This window comes from Alnus glutinosa, chromosome 2 (assembly GCF_958979055.1).
Source record: "Alnus glutinosa chromosome 2, dhAlnGlut1.1, whole genome shotgun sequence".
Lineage (NCBI taxonomy): Eukaryota > Viridiplantae > Streptophyta > Magnoliopsida > Fagales > Betulaceae > Alnus > Alnus glutinosa.
This window is the reverse complement of record NC_084887.1, coordinates 29,025,172-29,045,466: the sequence shown is the minus strand read 5'-3', so window position 1 is coordinate 29,045,466 and position 20,295 is coordinate 29,025,172. Positions and strand designations below refer to the sequence as shown.

The window sequence follows — 20,295 nt, the reverse complement described above, 5'->3', positions numbered from 1 at the left end:
CCAACAAACCAAAAAAATCTCCACCGGTTCAAAACAACCGTGAAGAAACAAACCTCCAACAGCCCTAAAGCTTAGAGAAACGGACCATCCACCCCTGAAAACAAGTCAAGGAGGAACAAAAAAACCACCCTAACCATAAAGGTTAAGGGGAGACACCAGCGCCCGGAAGGGAAGGCGTGAAGCCCACCCCCCGAGCGAAAACCAAGCAAACTCAAAGCTTTTCCTTCTTTGGTTTTTCTTCTGAAGAAAAATATCAGAGCTGCAGTATCTCGCTTAAAATTTGATTAAACTCAATCACTTACAACTGAAATATATAATTATAAGTTATATTTATACATTTTAAATTGAATTATTTTATTAATTTTATTTTTAATCTTGCCCTGTGAATAAAAGTTCTGACTCCCCTCACTGTGTGTCATTATAAAATTGAGAAATGATCCCTACACTCGTTTCTCACAACAGCCTCACAACAAGCTGATGTGGCTGGTAATATTTTATTATGTTTTTACAAAAAAAAAAAAAAAACAAAACAAAACAATAAAATATTACCAGCTAGATCATTTGTTGTGGGGCTGTTGTGAGAAATGAGTGTAGAGATCATTTCTCTATAAAATTAGTGATGACGTGTCAAGCTAACATATTCTGTTAACTTTTCTGACGATATGGACCTTTTTTTTTTTCTTTGTTTCTTTTTTTTTTTGTTGCTTACTCTACATAGTGATTAGTCACTTTTTAAATTAGAGGGAGCTATTTGTCATACTCCAAACTACAGGGAACTAAAGTGCATCTTTTTCCTTTTTAAAAATAATTTTAATCTTAATGGTACAATCTTTTTCATAATACTTTTGTTATTAATTTAACGAAAAAATGAACAGAAATCTTAAATTGAAATTAGTTCAAAACTCGGGTCTTAATATTACAAATTTGAAAAATCAAATTAAAATGAGCCAAAATACAAGAGGTGTTAAATATAATTTTGATAGTTTAAGGACAAAATACAAATCCAACCAGAGAGCATACCCCGTCCTTGTAAAAGTAAGGACAAAATTGTTTAAAAAATATGAAAGGACAATTTTGTCCTTATTTTTACAAGACTATATACTCTCCCGTTCATGATAATCTTGGCATGGTTAGAGCTGTGTTTGTTGCACAACTCACTTACACAACCCAAGACAATTGGTGAGACATGCATGTAGGCTCACCAATGTGTTTTGAGTTGTGTAAGTGAGTTGTGAAAGAATTATTTTCCGCCTCGTTACGGGCCTTCCCAAGATGATATAGGTCATAGGATGAGCGATCAACTTTGGCCTATCCTAGTTGGGTTGTCAACCTTCTTGAAATGATATAAAATGGGTGATCAATCGGCCCTACAAGATATATAATGGGAAGTAGCTCTCTTCTTTCTCTCTCCTCATCCCAAGTATAGCTGACATTGGATTTCATATCCCTTATGCAACAAGAGCTTTCACCAACTGAGCTAGCTAACAGTCATAATAATATTATCCACAAGTGACCAATAAGATCATAAAAAATAAAAAGAGAAAAATTTAGAATTGAATCCGAACAAAATATCTAGCCACAAAGAGGTTCAATACCAAAAAAAAAAAAAACCGTGATTCTGATTTCATTCCATGGTGATTAATAGAGGGACAACAAAGCACATGCCATGGAATTCCATTTGTACTCCTCAGGGTATCTTTCATTACATTTCTCCACCAAATTAGAGCTTCTCTTCCAGACATATTTTAGACTACACTCATTAATCATTATCACAGCCTCCAGGCAAGATCAACTAGGGCATTCTCCCCTCTGTTCAGCAGGGCTTAATTGAGCATATATAGTACCCAGTCATTGCATTGTCCAACCAACCCGGCAGCCATATGCATCAACTGACAAATAAATAAGACAAGTTAGACCAGAAGAGAGGAGAAGGGCATTCAAGTTTAAAAACTACCCACTGATTCAAAATGCAAAAAGAATTAACTGGTATGGATCTTCAACAGCAAAACAACATTTCCTAAATAGTTATGATTGAAAGTTGTGAAAGAAAAAAAGAAACACGGAGAATGGAAATTTACCAACATGTGGACCTGTGGCACTCCAAAATCATGAATGGGACAAACACAATTATATATCCAAATCATCATCTGGGTCCTCATCAGAATCTGGCCTCTCATCATCTGAATCACGCAAATATATTATCTCACCCTTGCTAGAGTTCTCATTTGTTTGCAATACTCCGGCTGCAACAGGTGCTGCTTCATTCTTGCTATCCGCAAGAGATCTCCGACCATCATAAATTTCTATGGGTTTACCGTTTCCTAAAGGAACCAGAAGTCAAGCATGACGTCTTTAAAAATATGCACATCTTGGAAAGGATCTAAGAAAAGAGATTAGATCGTAAAAACCCTACCTTTTGATCTTTAAAGTGTAAGATAACATTTCATTTTATAAAAAGAATGCACACACATACACATATACATACATGCATATCCGTGTGTGCACACGCACGTCTTGGTGTACACGTATAGGTATATGCATAGGAAAATGAGTTTTGCACACACCTTGTACACATTGTACATACACACACAACTCATACACATATATGCTACACCTACACGCATCCCTGGTTCCATACCTTGGTGTTCAAAAGGAAGTACAACCTTAGCCCTATCAATTTGTTCCTTCTCTGACAACTGTAGACTGAATTGCACCTGTTGAAAGAAGCATCAAACACTCCTTTAAACAAGGAAAGTCAAAAAAAAAACTCTCTTCATTGGTCTTTATAGATTTTAAGATCAAGAATAATTGGTTAACCGTAGAGTATGCAAAAATTTGAGTGGTTTTATGAACTGCTTCAGCTCAGATCCATGATAGTGGTTAACTATTTGAGTCCACCGGATACAAATCTCAACCCAACATCAAAATCCAACTTCAAACTATGGCAGGTCCAGGAGATGTGCTCAGGTAAGTAGTGACAGGTCCAGGAGATGTAATTATTTGGGTATTTTTTCCTTCGGGAAGGAAATATCATGTATTGCTAATTTTCATATTTTTAAGAACTTGCACAATGTTAGAAGAGTTGGTTAGGGTTGAAAGAAGATGTTGGTGACAGCAATTTGTTACAAGGGTATTTTGGTCATTGTATTGAATTTTACAAAATATATTATGAGGTGAGAGAGGCTACATAAAAAACATAGCCTCCTCTTTCTCTATTTTCTTCCCATACAAACCCTACAACACAGAATAACAAAGTAAGAAAAATTGGGGGGGCTCAACCCAGAGAGAGAGAGAGAGATTTAAAATCTCATCAAGTTAAAGCTACACAACTGACCTTTGGCAAAAGGCTTCTATTGATCATTTCATCTTCGGATGAAAGGGGTGAAAAGTTGATGACTGACTGCTCAATACGAAATTCTTCAGTCTGGAAGTTATTATTTAAGACTATGTCAGTTCGCACTTTGGAAATAAGTAAAGAAGCTCCCAAAGAGAGAGAGATATAGAGGTCACCATCACTCGAACACGTCCATTTCTGCGCTTGAACCGGGCATGAAACTTCCCTTTACAATAATTACGTTCGAGTAAAGAGAGGTTCTCCCTATTGCATCTCTGTCCATTTGCAGACTGATTAAATGGTTCTACACTGGCCACCATGGAGGAAATATACCCAAGAACAGCAGTGACCCTCTCTTCATGAAGGTCTGAATGTGACAACCAAAAGATACTCGAAACTTGATCTGAAACCATAAAATAATATTCAAACAACAATCATCCAAACGCCGACCTTGCGCATCAAATAGAACTTTTTTGTTTTTTTTTTTTTAAACAGAAGGGTGTCTGTTACTAATTTTGGGCCAGAGTAATCCCCATGGGTTTCTAAGACTTTTAGTAAACATGATTGACAATTTGTTTTTAAGCCCCAAAAATATTTATTAAATTAGTCCAAAAAGCAATTAAATTATATAATTTTGCAGCCAAGAAGATGGAGGCAGCTCAAAATCTTTGAATGAAAGATATGAATTGCAATATGGAAGAGAACAATAAAACAGCACAAAATTATTCCAGCAGATGCAATAAATTACTGCTACAACAAATCACTAGATTTTACTAGAGCTGGAAATCGTAAGCAATCACAGCAAAATAAAACATGTATATACCGTTGCTACGAAGGTTGCTTAAAAGGCCTGCCACTGATGATATAGATGCATGTCTAAAGATTTCGCTTACCTGGTAAAATTGAGAAGAATTCATTACAAACACATATATGTAGAGAAAGAATACACAATCAAATAAACCACAAAGATAATTCCCTAAATTTAAGGTGAACATTTTTCACATAGATGCATTTACAAAGTAAATTTTCCTTCCCTGCAAAATTATCAAAGTAGAACAAAACATTTAGTTGAAACATGTAAGTAGCTCTTGTATTAAATTCCCTCAATCGTGCAACTACAAAAAAAAAAAAAAAAAAAAACCAAAATTCCCTCTTTTTCCTAGGAAAAGTATTGGCAATGTATGGGGGACTTGTACAAGTTGAGTACATATCTCTGCAGTTAAGACATAATTGTTCTATTGCAATATGTTTTAAATTATTACTAAAATTTTAGCAAAAAAGGCCAATTTGGAGTACTTGTATTCGTAGTATAAGTATAAATTAACGCACTTTTCAACAAAAGAATTGAAAAAATATCTAGAAGGAAATATTACGTTAAGATAGTCATGGCAATAAATTCGAACTCTAACCCAATACGGAATCATAACAATAAGTGACTATTATTATTTTTTATTTAAAATCAATAACCATATATTATGGGTCCGCTTGGGTTTGCAGCTTCAAAACGTGCTATTTAAAAACACAACTTTAATAACACAGTTAAGCATTTAGTAAAATCGCAATTTTGCCTTTAAAATAGCAGTTTAACTTTTAAAATAGTGTGTTTTTAGAAACGCACCCCCTTACCTGTGATTTAAAAATGCAATTTTTTTTACGATTTCAAACTGCAATTTTTTAAAAACATACTCCCCAAGAATATTTTTGTAATTTGGTTTAAAATCTCACTTTTTGCCTGCAAAATCACACTCCCAAACAAACTCTCTAACCGACCTCATAAATTACATTTATATTGCATTTGAAGTGGCAATGTCGGATAGTACAAACATATTTAAATTTAAAATTATTACAGTAGAGAATATTTAGATTATATACATTTTTACTCAGTAATTTTGTGTATTTTCCTCCACCTGAAAGTGAGTTAGCCCCCTATTATATGAGGTACATATCTTATCGATCAAGTGTTTCAAACACTATGACAGCTTAAGTACAAACCTTCATTTCACACTAAAATAATATCCAAATTTCTTCCAGGTCCTAGAATTCCTTTTACTGTACTGTGATATTCCCCATTAAGATAATGAATCATAATCTTGGGAAGGATAGCTGATGAAAATCAATCAATAGATTGATTTCACAAGCCATCCATGCACCCCTGCTTGTCTAGAATGAGGCACCAATTAACTTCTAAAGAGGTTAAAATATGTCAAAATTCCTACCAGCTGAACCAGACAACGCACTGGAAGCACACATACCAGCCATTTCTGCATATCCAACAAAGGAAGAGCACAAACCCATCAAGTTTTTGCATAAAACAAGGCATACTATCCCCCAACGCATTTACTTTCCTTGGCAAATTCCTCATGATGTTTGATGGCACACAAGTAGCACTTGAGAGGAAGTTTCCATGCTCCAACTCAGAAAAGGACAGGATTCCTCAAATGGATTCATTTTAGAATCCAAATTTCTTGTTTTGGTGCATGTTTTGTACTCAACAGGAAGTTTCCCCGCAACACCCAGATAGATATGCTTCTCACACAGAATTCATATTACAATTCAAAATTCTAGATGCTATAGATAAGCACAAAACATAGAAAAATGGCAAAGTACATGCACACTAAATCCAGCAGGCTGGTTAGAACTTCACCTAAACCTCACTGTAATTGCATCAGCCATTCGATTTGCATGTACTAATATTCACAATAGTGGGATCCAAAATTACCAGATCGATGGCAACACAAAAACGAACTTTGCCTTGTCCAACTAATCCTGCAACCAAAAATCAATTTTCTTTTTTTCTGATTAGTACCATCCACAAATCAATATTAAAAAGAAAAAACAATAACAAAAAAAAAAAAAAAAAAAGGACGCCCTTTTAACTAATAACATTCAAACCTAAACCTACTCCAACACAATCGGACAATCACCCCCTTACACCGCCAAGGGGCCAACAAAATACACCCTAATATTACAATGAACCCACTAAGAAACAGACATATCAAATGAAAAGATACACCTACTGAAACGATTATGCAAACGCACAGGGACACTCCAATAGTAAAGAGTACAACCATACCTTTCCCCAGCTCAATAATTGAGGAGAACAACTTGTCCATATCCTTCACATTCTTACACAAACTAGCTCCGGAAGAAGCTTCGTGGTAAAGATGCGCAATGTTTCCAGACTCCACAAGCCTATCCTTCCAACCAAGTGGATCCGTATAACAATCCAATATCTGAATCCTGTACCAATATTTGGATTCAAAAGTCCCCACTCATCAATCATAACAACATAATTTAAAGATAATAATAATAATAATTTTACCAATTACTGCCAATTCAACTGTGCTCAGTAACAATAATTTCAGATAAGTTCATATATAAATAATAAAGTGTTTGTGATAACAATAATAATAATAATAATCATAATCATAATCGTGATAATAATAACAATGAGTTGGTAAGATGATTCACCATTTTTGGGACGAAGCGACATCAAACCCTCTCTGCTTCAGCAAATCCACATAAAACGACGGGCTCCGAGAGAGAGCGACGAGCACGAGACCGCTGCAATAGATGGACCACTGACAAATTTAACGAGCGGGAATTTGAGAATTTAGGATCAGAATACAATATTTTGTAACCCTAACTGACCGTGACTGGGATTTTCCCGCCAAAATGTAGGAGGAGAGCTGGGTGAGGACGTGGGTGAAGACGTTGAATCCGAAGGGAGAGGCTATACAGTCATTGATTGTGAGAGCCGGTGCGTGCTCCCCCTCGAGCGCACCGTCTCTAAGTGCTCTGCAAATGGATTCCGCCATTGGCGCTGAGGATTTGGAGCTTCAACTTCAAGCTTTTGAGAAGCCGAGAAGGGGACTAAAACCCTATTTTGGTGAAGATTAGGCTTTTTGCAAAGAGGCCCCTTAATTTTTCCCTTTTCCTATTTTTTGGGTTTTACGTTTTTTTTTTTTTTTTGAACTTTTTACGAGTTAAAATTGGCCTAACTCAATTTTTCACTTTTCGCTTTTAGGTCAATTTTCCTAACTCATTCATCAAAAAACAAATTGACCAAACTATCAAAACTTCCACAAATATGCTAATTTTTTTTATTTTTTTTTTTGGGTCAATATCACGTAAATAAAAAAGTTATTGTAAATTGTAGTTCTCTTTCCTATAAAAATAATGTCTAAAAGTCTAATCTAAATGTGATAGTAACCCTGTTTGGAAATCACTTTTCCCTCCTCTTCTTTTAGGGTTTTTTTTTTTTTTTTGAATGATTGAAAAATAAAATTGATGTAATATAAAGTTGAAATAATTTATATGGAAAAGTGAAAAAAAAAAAATTGTATTGTAGTGAGTTTTTTATTTAAAAAAAATAAAAAAGTGTTGATGTGATATAAACTGTGAAAAAAGTTAAGAATATTTTGAAATTGATGTTTTTTTTTAGAGAATTGAAAGTAAGGGAAGGGAAGGGAAAAGTAGTTTTCAAAAGTGTATTAGTATGAACTCAAAGCAAGTTAGCTATTGTGTTGAAGTTGGATTGACATTCATGACAATTAACTGCCTAAATATAACGATTTGGACCGTTTTAATGAAAAAATCTATATAAAATTTAATTATTCAAATGATTGACCGAATAACTTAAAATTTATGTAGACGGTTAAATTTCATACAAGCGCTCTTACGATAACTGTTTAAATTATTAACAATTTGGCCAATTAATTATCATGATAGGGGCGTGTGCTTCAACTTGTAACCATACAATTCATACATGTGCCGATGTGCGTGACACGAAAGGTACACCGACGCCACACAAGTGTGCTCTCCGATCTTATGATTTTGGGAGAAAACTATTCACAAGTCAAACCATAGGTTATCAATCAAAATCAAATGTTTAAGACCACAATTTACAAACCATTTTATTTATAATATGTAAATGTTTTTTATATACATTTTTTTAGTTATTTTTTGTATTTGACCATCACCTTTGATTTGATGCATCGACGCGCATGCTTGGGATAAAAAAATAAAAAATAAATAAATAATGCTCAACCTTATGAATCACGTTGACCTTTCAAAATAATTTTTAAGAAATTTCTTGTGCGATCAAATATACGAGCATAATTCTTCAAAAAAAATAAAATAAATAAATATACGAGCATAAACTATAACCCACAATATTCTCAATTTATGTTTTATTTGTCTTGGCTCCATTCCATTCATATGAATTTTAGGGTTAGGTGTGGTACACTAGAATGATCCTTCTCAAGGAATATGAATGATTATTATTAAGAATACATTCAGTATTTTTAATTGGAATTGAATCACATTTTATTTAAATTTTTAAAATACCCTAATTCTACAAATTGTTTTCTCAAAAAGCCATTATTTTTTCTGGGCAATAAATGGTGTTAATAACCACTTGTCATAAATACTTAAGTTGGTAGGAAGAGGTAAATTTAATCAATACTTTAATATTGTTCCTTACTTTAATAGGTAAAACCCAACACGTAGAATATTTAATTGAAATGAAAGGCAAACAAAAGAAGACATGGTTCAAACTTAAGACATCTGCTTTGATGCCATGTTAAATCATAATTTGTCTTAAAAGTTTAATATTATAAGAAGAGATAAATTTAATCATTTAATCAATATTTTAATACATGGGTGGGTGATCACTCTTTTTAAGAGATCAGCTACACTAATCTAAAGTTATAGGGGTGGTCGCACCACCCTTAAGTTTCTCAGGGTGGATGTTGAAAAGCTCCAAGCTTGATGCAACAATCCTCAATAGTACCTAGGTTTCAACCGCACTAAAAACCGAAAAATATCACTTAGCTTCAAAAGTCATTTATTTTGTTCATTTCAAGTTTGTAATAACGGCTCATTTGGATGGAATTTTATTATTATTATTATTATTATATTTTATTATTTTGCATTATATTTAAAATTATGAATATTGATAGAACTTGTTTTTCGAAATTATATTTTGATGGTTTAGAAAATTTGAGACAAAATTAAAAAATAAAAATAAAAACAAAATCTGAGTAAAATTTGAATTCTAAAAAACAATCCAAACATATTTTTTAAAAATAAAAAAATAATTATGACCCCAACATCCCCTTAAAAGTATTGTGTACTATTTTTTTCCAGAGAAAATGACACTAGATTTTCTTAAGATCAGACCAATTGACCACCGACTAATTCACCGCACGATCACATCACACCCAAAGCAACAAGGCATCACCGCATCAAGATTCTCCACCGACCCAACGGCCCAACCCAATCCCTCTTTAATTGTAACGGCGGAACCTCGCATTCATCGTCGCTGTCATTCCTCTAAGACAAATTCAAAGGTTCTCTTCTCTTGTCGCCGTACTTCTCGCCGCAATAAATTCCATCCACAACTCCCAACGGTCTAGGTCCAACCCACGTTCTGTCGCCTCGCCATGGGTCGTGGCTTGCTCTCTGCCCCCTTCTTCTCGCTCCAAATTGTAACGAAACACCATATTTCACCGTTCATTCGACGGAGATTAATTTCTTCGAAAACTCGAAGTGAATCCGATTCGATTCGGAGAGGAAAAGATAAGAATAGCGTGCCACCAATACGGTAAAGACAAGAGACCCCACGCGGCCCTCTCTATCTCCCTATCGCTTCGTCAAGAAACTTCGTCTTTACTCAGAGGTCTCTTTCTTTCTCTCTGCCAAGCTATTTCCCTCTCTCGTGGTGCTTCAAAAAGCGGCAACCAGGCTCAAACTTTTTCCCAATGGCCAGCATATACGAGTGCCACCAATTCCCACACCTCCTCTACCGCTAGTTGTGTATATATATACCCTTTTACGCGTTCTCTTCCACCAATGGATTCGCGACCTTCGTTGTTGAGGGAGCAGAGGAAGCTCCAGAGGCTGCGGTGCTCGGTCCAGTGCTACGACTGGGGCCGCCGGGGTCAGCACTCGCTGGTCGCCCGCCTATTTGCTCGGAACTCGGGGTCCGAGATCCAGCAGGACAAGTCCTATGCGGAGCTGTGGATGGGCACCCACGAGTCCGGGCCCTCCTTCGTGGTACAGACCAGCGTCGACAATGCCGTGTCGGTCGGGCCAGAGGATGTGAGCTTGAAGTCCTGGGTCTCGGAGAACCCTGATGCGCTTGGTGAAAAGGTTTTGGACAAGTGGGGTTGTGATCTCCCGTTTTTGTTCAAGGTACATTTGTACGAGTTTGTGTGTATGAAAATTTGTGTTTGATGCATTGTGCTTTGTTTTGGTGAATTTCTGGTTGGGCTTTTGGGTCTGATTCTACTGGAATTTGGGATTTTTATGTTAAATATTCATTGGTTTTATGTGAATTTATGTTTTTCATTGAAAAGTTGTGTGCATGCTGTGGGATTTTGATTCTTTGGTGGGACTTTAGGTACTTTCAGTGGCAAAAGCGCTGTCAATACAGGCTCATCCCGATAAGGAGTTGGCGAGGGCGATGCATAAGGCGCGGCCGGATATGTACAAGGACGAGAATCACAAGCCCGAGATGGCTTTGGCGATAACGGAGTTTGAGGCCCTTTGTGGGTTTATCAGTCTTGAGGTATTATGAACTCCGAGGTTGCTTTGCATATGTGGATCTGTTACTAGATATTTTTTTTTTACTGGTATTGTGGATCGAAGCACTAAGTTGAGTCTTGTGAATGATCTGACATATGTGTGATAAGCAAATGCGTTGTTCAGCCTTGTTTGTCTGCGTCGCATTATGGGATGATGAGAGCAAGTTGTGATATAGGACAAAGTATTTATGAATTTGGTGTGGCTCACCACTTGTTGTCATAAAGGCATAATGACTGTAATAGTGTAATGGGTTACTTTCAAAATGGATAAGACTACCTTTTTTTATTCAATTATAAATCCTGATTGGCCCCCATTTGTATTATCTTCCTCAGTCTTGCCTTCAATTTTTTTTTTGTACATTTCGCTAATTTTACTTCCACTTGTTAGATGATTAATTCATGATTATGGTGATGCCATCTAATCCCTAATTAAAAGGATGTAATTTGGAAGAACATCGTTACATGGTACCATGACAAATTTTGTAAATTTCTTTGTTTTGAGATTCATGGAGAACCATTGGCTCCTTTATAGTACCCTTGGGTGTCTTGCGTGGCACTTCAGCTTGCAAGATGAATCCCTAACCATTAACCAGCTTGCAAGATGATTTATTTTTCAGTGTCCCATTTGCTCTTGCTGGTGCGATTTGTCTCATACTAGTGATAGTTTATTGCATTTCATGGCATGCAATTCCAAAGAAGCCTGGATAGGAGAAGGATAAAACACATTAACTATCAGGGTCTGTGCAGCAGATCTGATGGAGTTTTATTCACTCCAACTGCAAACAAACTAGACTTTTTAAAGGCATTCCTATTCTTTTTTTCAATTGAGTACGTAATTGCATTGATTTATCCTAAAGATTTAATTTCAATTGGAATTTGGTTATTCACCATGTACGAGGATCCCCGCCCCCCGGGTTGCTCTCTCTGCTGCTGGGTCTGCAATTTTTTTTCTGAAATCCTGCCATTTTGGTTTCTAAAACTTGCTTGTATTCTGGGCTTGCAAACATGTTGATGATTCCTAAAGTCATTATCATTTACTCGGAGCAACTTGCTATTTTCTTTCCAGGAACTCAAGGGTGTGCTTCTTAATGTTCCTGAGATAGTAGAACTAGTTGGCAGTGCAGATGCAAACCAAATCTTGCATCTTGATGAGCAGGATGGGGAGGAAAAAGCAAAATCTGTTCTGCGATCAGCTTTCACCCAACTCATGTTGGCTAGCAAAGAGACAATAACAGAAGCAGTATCCAAGATAAAAAGTCGCCTACACATGGAAAGTCAGGTCAGTTGGAAATTTCACTCATTTCTAATTTTCCACTCTTTTTTGGCTTTATAAGTAGAATTTTTCTTTGAGTTCTTTATGCTCTTATCCTGTAGAGTGATTTAATTGTTATGCTTAGCCTCCGAGCAGATGCTCTTTTCCTGCTGCATATGACAAGAAAACTACCATGTAATAAAAACCTGTTAAGTTTGATGTCTTACAACCCAAAAATGACCGTAAACGGTGTTGCCATAGTTAGTCTCCTTATTGGAAATTATAGTTGCAGTCACTGGTGGCCCATGAAGAAAATGCTGGTAATAGAGAGTTGATTAAATCTCAAATCTCAAATTATAGGCTTGCAATATGTAAAGGTGGAGAGAAAGAGAGTTGTGCCAGTGTAAAGTTGAGCTATATGCACACCACCCAATAGTTATACATTTTTGTGAACCCACAGTTGGATCAACTACACTTTATGTACTCCACCATGTGTGCCAAACTGCCAATTATTAAAGCAATCTGTCATTTATATCTCTTGAATTGTTAACTTACCTTCAATTTTCAACACTCAAGATGTGATGGCATTTGGTCTCTGATCAACTTGGTATTTGTGAGGGAAACAAGCATAGAGAGAACATGAAATGCAAAGGTGGGTTTATCAAAAGATGGTTTCTGCAAAAAAGTTATAATTTAGTGCTGTAAACTAGCTATATTACAATAGTGTCAAATTTATGTATGTACTGATAGGAAGATGACAGGGTGGTTCAAATTTTTGAAATGATGAGTAACTTTCTTTGTTTTTTTTTTTTCCCTCTCCTCACGTGTTCTTGGTAAGACCTTTCTTTTTCCTTTGCATCAGGTGAGGCAATTAACAGACAAGGAACTGCTGGTGTTGCGGTTAGAAAAGCAATATCCAGGTGATGTTGGTGTCATATCAGCGTTCTTTTTTAATTATGTGAAGCTTAATCCTGGTGAAGCATTGTATCTTGGGGCAAATGAACCCCATGCATATATATTTGGTGAGTGCATCGAATGCATGGCGACTTCAGACAATGTTGTGCGTGCTGGCCTTACTCCCAAGCACCGAGATGTCCAAACTCTTTGTTCCATGCTCACATACAGACAGGTAATGAATCTGTTCAAGTATGATCATGTTTTGATTGGATGTTCTATTTGTTTTATTGGAACTAGATATTTCCTTTTGCAACCTTGTAAACGGAATTCATCAAGCAATTTATGTTGGTCATTGTATAGTATGGAATCAATTAATGTTCTGACAGACCTGCCGGTGGATATGTATATCTCGGTCCCCCTTTTAAACAGAGTGAATTTATGTTGCACTAATTGCAGCTTCACTGTTGTTGGTGCAAGGAAAGACGTGATGTTACTGTAATCTTTTCCAACTCACCTGAAGGAGACTAGAATCCCTTGGATAGAAAACTTGCATGACTGCATGGTACGACAAATACATGAATGAAAAACAATATTTGTCTCTGCTGCAGGGCTTGCCTGACATTCTTCATGGAATTCCTGTGAATTCATATGTAACAAGGTACCTGCCACCTTTTGATGAATTCGAGGTTGATCGCTGTATCCTTCCCCGTGGGGAATCAACTGTTTTTCCTGCAGTCCCAGGCCCTTCCATTTTCTTGGTCATGGGTGGGGAGGGAGTAATGCATGCAGGATCATTGAAAGGTGATGTAGTTACTGAAGGAGATGTTGTTTTTGCCCCTGCTAACACTGAGATTAGCATTACAAGCGCATCAGAATTGCAATTGTATAGGGCTGGAGTGAACAGCAGGGCTTTTCAATACAAGAGTGCATTTTTGCTTAGGTCAAAGTAAATAACTAATTTATTTTTTAGCTCTTCCAATGCTTAATGCTATCGTTGTTTATAATTAAATGTCTATCATGTAACATCAGCTCATGTATTTGTATGCATGAGCAATGAGTTATAATAAAAATAAAAGGAATAAGAATCATGTTATTTTGGTAGTAAGATCTTACAGGCTTTGTTACTCTTCATTGAAATCTGTTTCTGTATTTTTGGCAAATCTTTACCCATTTCATATTTTTTGGCTGTATTTTTGGTGTGAAAATATTTGGTGAAACACATGCACCCTCCATGCGTTTCACATAATTAACACAACCATTGATATTGGCCTCGATTTTATGATAAATCCAATCCAATGGCTTTCTCATTATCAGTTTGTGGAATTTCCATGACCTTAGCAAATCTGGATCAATTTGACTGCTCAATAATTCTCATATTATGGAAAGAAATGCAATTAAGCAAGCAAACCGAATTCCAATGAACGAAATGTTGAAAAAGATGATACGGAAATTGGCTTGGGTTTTCTTCCAATTTGACAATAATATATTACTTGTCGTCCTTGTGAAATAGAGAAAGAATCTCATGTATGCCTTTTTCTCTCCTATGCCGTGTTTTTGAAGTCAACTCTGTCTTTTAACGCGTTTCTTTTATGTCTTTTTTTTTTTTTTTTTATTGAAACGAAAATATTAACAAATAATTTAAGTACAAATTACCCTTAAAAACACTAAAACGGCTTTCACATTTATGTCACGTTAGAATACTATTTTTAAAACAAACATCCAAAATACAGTATACAACATATCCCTTACTTTTACATAAAAAAAATTGGGAGTATTAGTTTTACTTTTATCCTTTTTGTTTCAGAAGAGAAATGATAGATAGGGACATTTGGCCGTCCCATGTCCGTCATTTAATAATTAAAATATATATATATATATATATATATATATATATATATATATATATATATATATATATATTTTCATTTATCCTTCATGCAGTTTTTTATTTTTATTTTTAATTATTAAATGACGGATAGGGGACGATCGAACGTCCCCTGTCTATCATTTCTTGTTTTAGAAATAGTCTATATTTTCAAACTCGATGGAGCGAGTCCAACCAAATATTTTTTTATATACAAGTAAAGGATATTCATTAAAAGTGTAAGGGACAAAACTCAAGTATACATAAAGTATATCCCAAAAACTTAAAAAAAAAAAAAAAAAAAAAAAAAAAAAAACCCAAATCAAGAACGACAGAAAATAGTACAAATAAGAGATGAGCTTTGTTTGTTAATGTGTTTTGAAATACTCTTTCTTATTTTTTGTTTCAGAAGTGTTCTCCTTCGACATAAAAGTAAAAATTATCCTGGTGTTTTCAAGATTTATTGTTAGATTGTTTGTTAATGTTTTTTATTTTGAAAAGAAACCAAATGACAAATGTTTTCAAGATTTATTTTTAGATTGTTTGTTAATGTTTTTTATTTTGAAAAGAAACCAAAAATTCTACTTTGAATTCTCGTACTTCTTCCCTCATTTTTCGTTGACATGACATGGTCAATTTATCATTGAATTTTTTTTAATTAAAATTGATTTAAAGGTGAATAAACAATCGGAGAAAGAATGATAGAAAAAAGAACTAGAGAAGAATGTTATAGCACCTCCCTTTTTCTTCTGTTTCCTGTTGTTTGTGACCAATTTTTGAGTTTTGGGTCTTGTTTGGTCCACCAAGAAATACTGGATGCTACAGCCTACAATTCATGATGATAACGTTGGGCGATAAGGATCCAACTGCCTAGCCATACTGCTTGGAATCCTAATGATTTCAAAATCCAAAATTATAATCAAATTAAAAGCAAGGCAAAACAGAGTAGAACCCAGTCAAGCAACTTAACAAAATATATAATAGCAGGAGCTTGCTAAGACGCAACCTAAATGAAGGAATTTATCTGGCACATGCAACACAAAAATAAACAGATGAATGCATTAATAAGACTACCATTTTTTTTTTTGATAAGTAGCATTAATAAGACTACCATTGAAGAGCACTACATTATTATCACCCCATTTGATCACAGCAGATAAAACTATAACCAAACTTGAATTTAAAAGATAGTTCTACATCCTTGGCAATGCAGAAATTACGCACATCGAGAGGAGATTCACCACAAGTAGCATTGGTCTTATGTAAAAGACATCAAACCAAATACCATGGCCCAAAATTTTTAAAACAGAATCCTACTCAATACAATTCTAGTAACTATAAAATGAAATAACAATGCCAAAACACAAAAAGCCGATGATAGCAGCCCTTTCAAGCCTCGGTAATAGGATATTCAAATGCTACATCTTTCCCAGTAAGCTTCCTGTAGACACCAGAAAAGGTTTCCAGCTTGTACTCCGTGTTGTTCCGCTCCTTGGGGTCCAAGAAAACCTGACAAAAGAACATCACATATCAATAATTATGATGGCTGATGGTAACATAAAATAAATCAGTTTTCATTTATTTTCATTTAATCCCTAGACCACTATGTTTGGCAATCACCTTAATTATTTTGGAGCCATCAATCCGGTATCTAGTGCGTTTGCCAACAATCTCAGCAGGATGCACTATATCCTCTAGCATAGCATCATGGACAATTGTTAGTGTTCGGGAGCGTGGTCTCTGAGCAGCAGAGCCTTTCTTTGGTGGTCGTACAATCCTGCGGGTAGCAAGCAAAACAACATCCTGCCAAAAGTAACAAATGATCAACTGGTACAACAAAAAATTCAATAACAACGTGTTATCAACAAAGATATGGCACATCAAGCAACATTTACGATGAACTGGAATTCAAAGTTCAAAAGTTGATTCCCAGAGCAAATTGCCAACAACCTTCGCATACCACACCATACCATGTGATGTTCAAAACTATTGTGATATTTAACAACATAACTTCCCAACTATTTTACATTGTAAAGAAAGTTACTAGAAAAACACACTATAGCATCGCACTGCATCACTTGCCAAACAAGGTCCGGACATTGACAACAAATCATATTATCACTGAGAGTGCATAGAAATAAAAAGAATAACACATTACCTTGCCACTGAATTTTTTCTCCAGTTCCCTGACAAGGCGAGGATGAATCTTGCGGAAGGACTTCCGCAATCTATAGGGAACATATATCACCACTGCCTTGCGATTTCCAGAAATATCCATCTGACTGGAATTAAATAGGTTGTACTCATAATTAGTAAAAAAATATATATAAATCATTAGAAAATAAAAGAACTCGTCGGAACGCGTACATTGCTGAATTGATATAGAGATCTTTCAAGTCACTTTTTAGCTCCTGATTGGTGTTCTCCAAATCAAATAGGTACTGCATATACACCAAGCATTAAAATTTAATATATTGTACTGGCAGAGATATGAATCGCCTGCAATTAAGTGGCACAGAATCTAACCTGTGCAACGTTATCCTCAAATTCAGTGGGCTCAACATCATTGTCTTTCTGGATTTTCTTCCTTGAAGTGTACATCTTGACAGACCTGATGAATGGGCAAGATATTTAAATTTCACTATTCTAGGGAAAGGGACCATTAATAAGTTTAAAACAAACAGTTCAACAGGGATTATTATCTTCATATAGTTCTTTACAGGTAATCACGTCCTTACTAACACACTAGTGTTCTTTCAACGGCTTCCAAAATGGGGTTATTTGTAGTAGCCTTGTCAGTATATTAGGTTGTTGTTCAGAATTCAACAGGGATTATCATCTTCAGATAGTTCTTTACAGGTAATCACGTCCTTACTAACACACTAGTGTTCTTTCAACAGCTTCCAAAATGGGGTTATTTGTAGTAGCCTTGTCAGTATATTAGGTTGTTGTTCAGAATGTGAAAGATTGCCTACAGTTTCTTTTTCCAATAAAAGAAACACCCATGAAACATTCCCTAACAAGATGGTAGATAATTTCACAATGGGCCCCCAAAAAAGTTTCAACTATGCTTCATAGATATGGTGACCTAACAACTCAAAAGAGTGAATTTGATTGATTGATAAATTAAAATAGAAGGTGCACTATATACTCCAGTCACATAATGGGCACCCTAACAGAATTTTGATCCTCAATGAACATTCAACTTCAATATAGAGCAGTTACAAACATAGCACCATAAACTTTAGGCTTCTGTGGCAGCTAACAACCCATATGTATATAAATACAGCTGAACAAGACTTTTTAAGTCTCGAAATCCATCTAAAAAGACCTGAAAGAAATAAAAATCTCCAGTCAACCTAATGGATTTCTTTGGCTTGAGGTTTTCTATCTTTCTTTTTTAGTTTAGGAACAAGAAACACCGTAGATAAACTTCTTATTTCTTTTCCTCACTGCACTCAGGAACCAAATATAAAAAATTCCCTTTAAAAATATGAAAACGGCTCATTAAAACAGGATCGAAAATGATGAGCCCATTTTCGCAACCAATTGCTTATGTTTATTTAAAAAGTCATGCTAATTTCATTTTGATTTACAAACAGACACTCATACAAAGAGCTTCTCAACTCATTCATCAGGCACCCATTGGCATTTACTTTGATAAACCAATTTTCCAAGCACTACAGTCCATTCCATGTGCATAAACAAGTCAAATAAACAACCATAAAAATGATCAGAATGTAAAGTAATATCGTTAACAATAAGATATTCATGATTAAATGGTAATGGCGGAACTCAAATATCATCTCCCACGAGAATCTTTATTGAAAGAGCAACAATTAATCCAAATTACTAAACAAGCATATATTAGCGTATATATACTTGATTTTTACATAAAGCAAACCCATTTATCAACTCCTTCCATTTTTTTTTCTTTATCAAAAACCAAAAATAAGATTTATTCAGGTCTTAGAAATAAATGCTTGCGTTTATCCATCAGATACCCATTAAAACAATAACAACGCCAAGTGTATACAGTTACTATTTTTTCATATGAGTAACACCAAGTCTATAAAGTTACTCAGCAATATTAGCTAGTTTCTCGTTCTTTTCCCTCAATTTTCCAGGGAGCCAAACAGAACCTCACTACCATTTTCAAATAGAAAAAGGTAAGAGCTTGAATCTCAGACTCAGGACCAAATTACAAGAATTTATTTAAGACCCAGTTGAAGAAAACGGAAAAGAAGGCAACCCTTTTGTTCTTTTAGGTACGTACCGTGAAATGAAGCCGAGGCCGATAAAGCTCTGCCGCTCAGGGGAAAAACCCTATGCTTCAGCTTTGTGGACAGAGGAGGGCGAGAGGGGGAATACTAGGCTTTTTATAAGGACGAGCAAAAATGCATTGCCCTAGTATTGGACGGTAGCTAATTAAAACTAAGTTAACTAACGGCCCAGATTTCATATAACTTCATTTAACTAAAAACGACATCGCAGAGGACAAGCCAAACGTTTAAGCAAAATGGAGTATCACGCCGTTTGTTTTAAGCTTTCCCGTAGAAAAAAAACAACCGAAAGTCTGGGTGAAAAACATAATTCATTGCATTAAGCTTCTGGCTAATATTTAAACAATATTCTACAATAAGTATAAAATGTATGAATTAGAACATAATAGAGTGAGATGATGCTTATTTTAGTAGGGTTATGGGTGAAGCTTAGCATTTTTATTATGTGTTCTTGAGACTATTTTGGATGTCCTTGGTAGATTAATGATTAAATGCTAGGAATGATTTTAAATTTGTGAAAAATTTCATGTTGACAAATTTATTTTGATTCATTATGATTTTTGTTCATATCAAATGCTTACACCGAGTCAAAGAGAGAACGTCTCCCTTCTCTCTAACCCTCTAATAACCTTTCTGAGCACACCACCATTAGAGGGAACCCTACCCCCTCCCCCCCCTTTTTGTTTCATTTCTCTCCTCTTTCCCTCCTCTTCTCCGCTGCTTACATCTCTTACGAGATTTTTATCCTGCTAGAACTCTTTTTAGCCCTATCCACCTCTTCAAAGGCAATTTATTTGCTTTTTTTGGTTTTCATCTCCACAACGCTACTCTCATGAGTCATGAGTCATGAGTCATCCGCCCGATTTAGTTTGGTTTTTGAATCTAAGTTTTCGAACCCATATCTATACTGTTGCTCCAGATTTGGCACAACACGCGCCTTTTCATTGTGCTCTCCACCCCTCTTTGTCTCTGTTGAAGTCAACCACTCTCCTTCTAGACCTCCCCACCACGGTGAGTGGTTTGCACACGCTAGAGAGTGCTTCCCACTCCCCAGTGCATGATAGCTCCGCCCACTT

At 35.6% G+C, this 20,295-nt stretch overlaps 3 protein-coding genes across 6 annotated transcripts; 1 reads left to right on the top strand and 2 right to left on the bottom strand.

Annotated features, from left to right (window-relative positions):
• Positions 1-1,525: 1,525 nt before the first annotated feature.
• LOC133859271 (elongator complex protein 5) lies at positions 1,526-7,212 on the bottom strand. Of its 2 annotated transcripts, XM_062294609.1 has the most exons (10): positions 6,986-7,210; positions 6,806-6,898; positions 6,408-6,574; positions 6,054-6,100; positions 4,158-4,227; positions 3,511-3,737; positions 3,335-3,424; positions 2,639-2,714; positions 2,079-2,321; positions 1,526-1,889 (listed from the first exon to the last, which is right to left on the bottom strand). In XM_062294609.1, exons 1-9 carry the CDS (start codon positions 7,150-7,152, stop codon positions 2,128-2,130), a joined length of 1,131 nt encoding a protein of 376 aa, XP_062150593.1. In that variant the 5' UTR covers positions 7,153-7,210; the 3' UTR covers positions 1,526-1,889; positions 2,079-2,127. The 2 variants fall into 2 exon arrangements, with proteins under 2 accessions (XP_062150593.1, XP_062150594.1); XM_062294610.1 differs by lacking the exon at positions 1,526-1,889 and having other exon boundaries at positions 2,245-2,380; positions 6,986-7,212.
• A 2,513-nt stretch (positions 7,213-9,725) lies between these two features.
• LOC133859269 (mannose-6-phosphate isomerase 1-like) lies at positions 9,726-14,177 on the top strand. Of its 3 annotated transcripts, none has more exons than XM_062294605.1 (5): positions 9,726-10,531; positions 10,740-10,907; positions 11,990-12,202; positions 13,038-13,304; positions 13,681-14,177. In XM_062294605.1, exons 1-5 carry the CDS (start codon positions 10,190-10,192, stop codon positions 14,020-14,022), a joined length of 1,332 nt encoding a protein of 443 aa, XP_062150589.1. In that variant the 5' UTR covers positions 9,726-10,189; the 3' UTR covers positions 14,023-14,177. The 3 variants fall into 3 exon arrangements, with proteins under 3 accessions (XP_062150589.1, XP_062150590.1, XP_062150591.1); XM_062294606.1 differs by having other exon boundaries at positions 13,529-13,823; XM_062294607.1 differs by having other exon boundaries at positions 9,730-10,531; positions 13,555-13,823.
• Positions 14,178-16,093: 1,916 nt separating this feature from the next.
• On the bottom strand, positions 16,094-19,346 carry LOC133859270 (small ribosomal subunit protein eS7). Its single transcript, XM_062294608.1, has 6 exons — positions 19,213-19,346; positions 17,463-17,547; positions 17,304-17,377; positions 17,095-17,218; positions 16,557-16,739; positions 16,094-16,445 (listed from the first exon to the last, which is right to left on the bottom strand). The coding sequence occupies exons 2-6, from the start codon at positions 17,535-17,537 to the stop codon at positions 16,326-16,328; spliced, it is 576 nt and encodes a 191-aa protein (XP_062150592.1). The 5' UTR covers positions 17,538-17,547; positions 19,213-19,346; the 3' UTR covers positions 16,094-16,325.
• Between the last annotated feature and the right edge of the window lie 949 nt (positions 19,347-20,295).

What these genes read in the sequence shown, in the direction of transcription:
- LOC133859271 (XM_062294609.1), bottom strand. Translation starts at nt 7,152, where the DNA reads ATGGCGGAATCCATTTGCAGAGCACTTAGAGACGGTGCGCTCGAGGGG. An exon ending in AAGCAACCTTCGTAGCAACG is followed by an intron (nt 3,738 to 4,157) that starts GTATATACATGT and finishes TTATGGTTTCAG; the next exon opens with ATCAAGTTTCGAGTATCTTT. An exon ending in ATGGACGTGTTCGAGTGATG is followed by an intron (nt 3,425 to 3,510) that starts GTGACCTCTATA and finishes AATAACTTCCAG; the next exon opens with ACTGAAGAATTTCGTATTGA.
- LOC133859270 (XM_062294608.1), bottom strand. Translation starts at nt 17,537, where the DNA reads ATGTACACTTCAAGGAAGAAAATCCAGAAAGACAATGATGTTGAGCCC. An exon ending in TTGAGGATAACGTTGCACAG is followed by an intron (nt 17,378 to 17,462) that starts GTTAGATTCTGT and finishes GTGTATATGCAG; the next exon opens with TACCTATTTGATTTGGAGAA. An exon ending in AGAAAAAATTCAGTGGCAAG is followed by an intron (nt 16,740 to 17,094) that starts GTAATGTGTTAT and finishes TACTTTTGGCAG; the next exon opens with GATGTTGTTTTGCTTGCTAC.
- LOC133859269 (XM_062294605.1), top strand. Translation starts at nt 10,190, where the DNA reads ATGGATTCGCGACCTTCGTTGTTGAGGGAGCAGAGGAAGCTCCAGAGG. An exon ending in ATCTCCCGTTTTTGTTCAAG is followed by an intron (nt 10,532 to 10,739) that starts GTACATTTGTAC and finishes GTGGGACTTTAG; the next exon opens with GTACTTTCAGTGGCAAAAGC. An exon ending in GCCTACACATGGAAAGTCAG is followed by an intron (nt 12,203 to 13,037) that starts GTCAGTTGGAAA and finishes CCTTTGCATCAG; the next exon opens with GTGAGGCAATTAACAGACAA.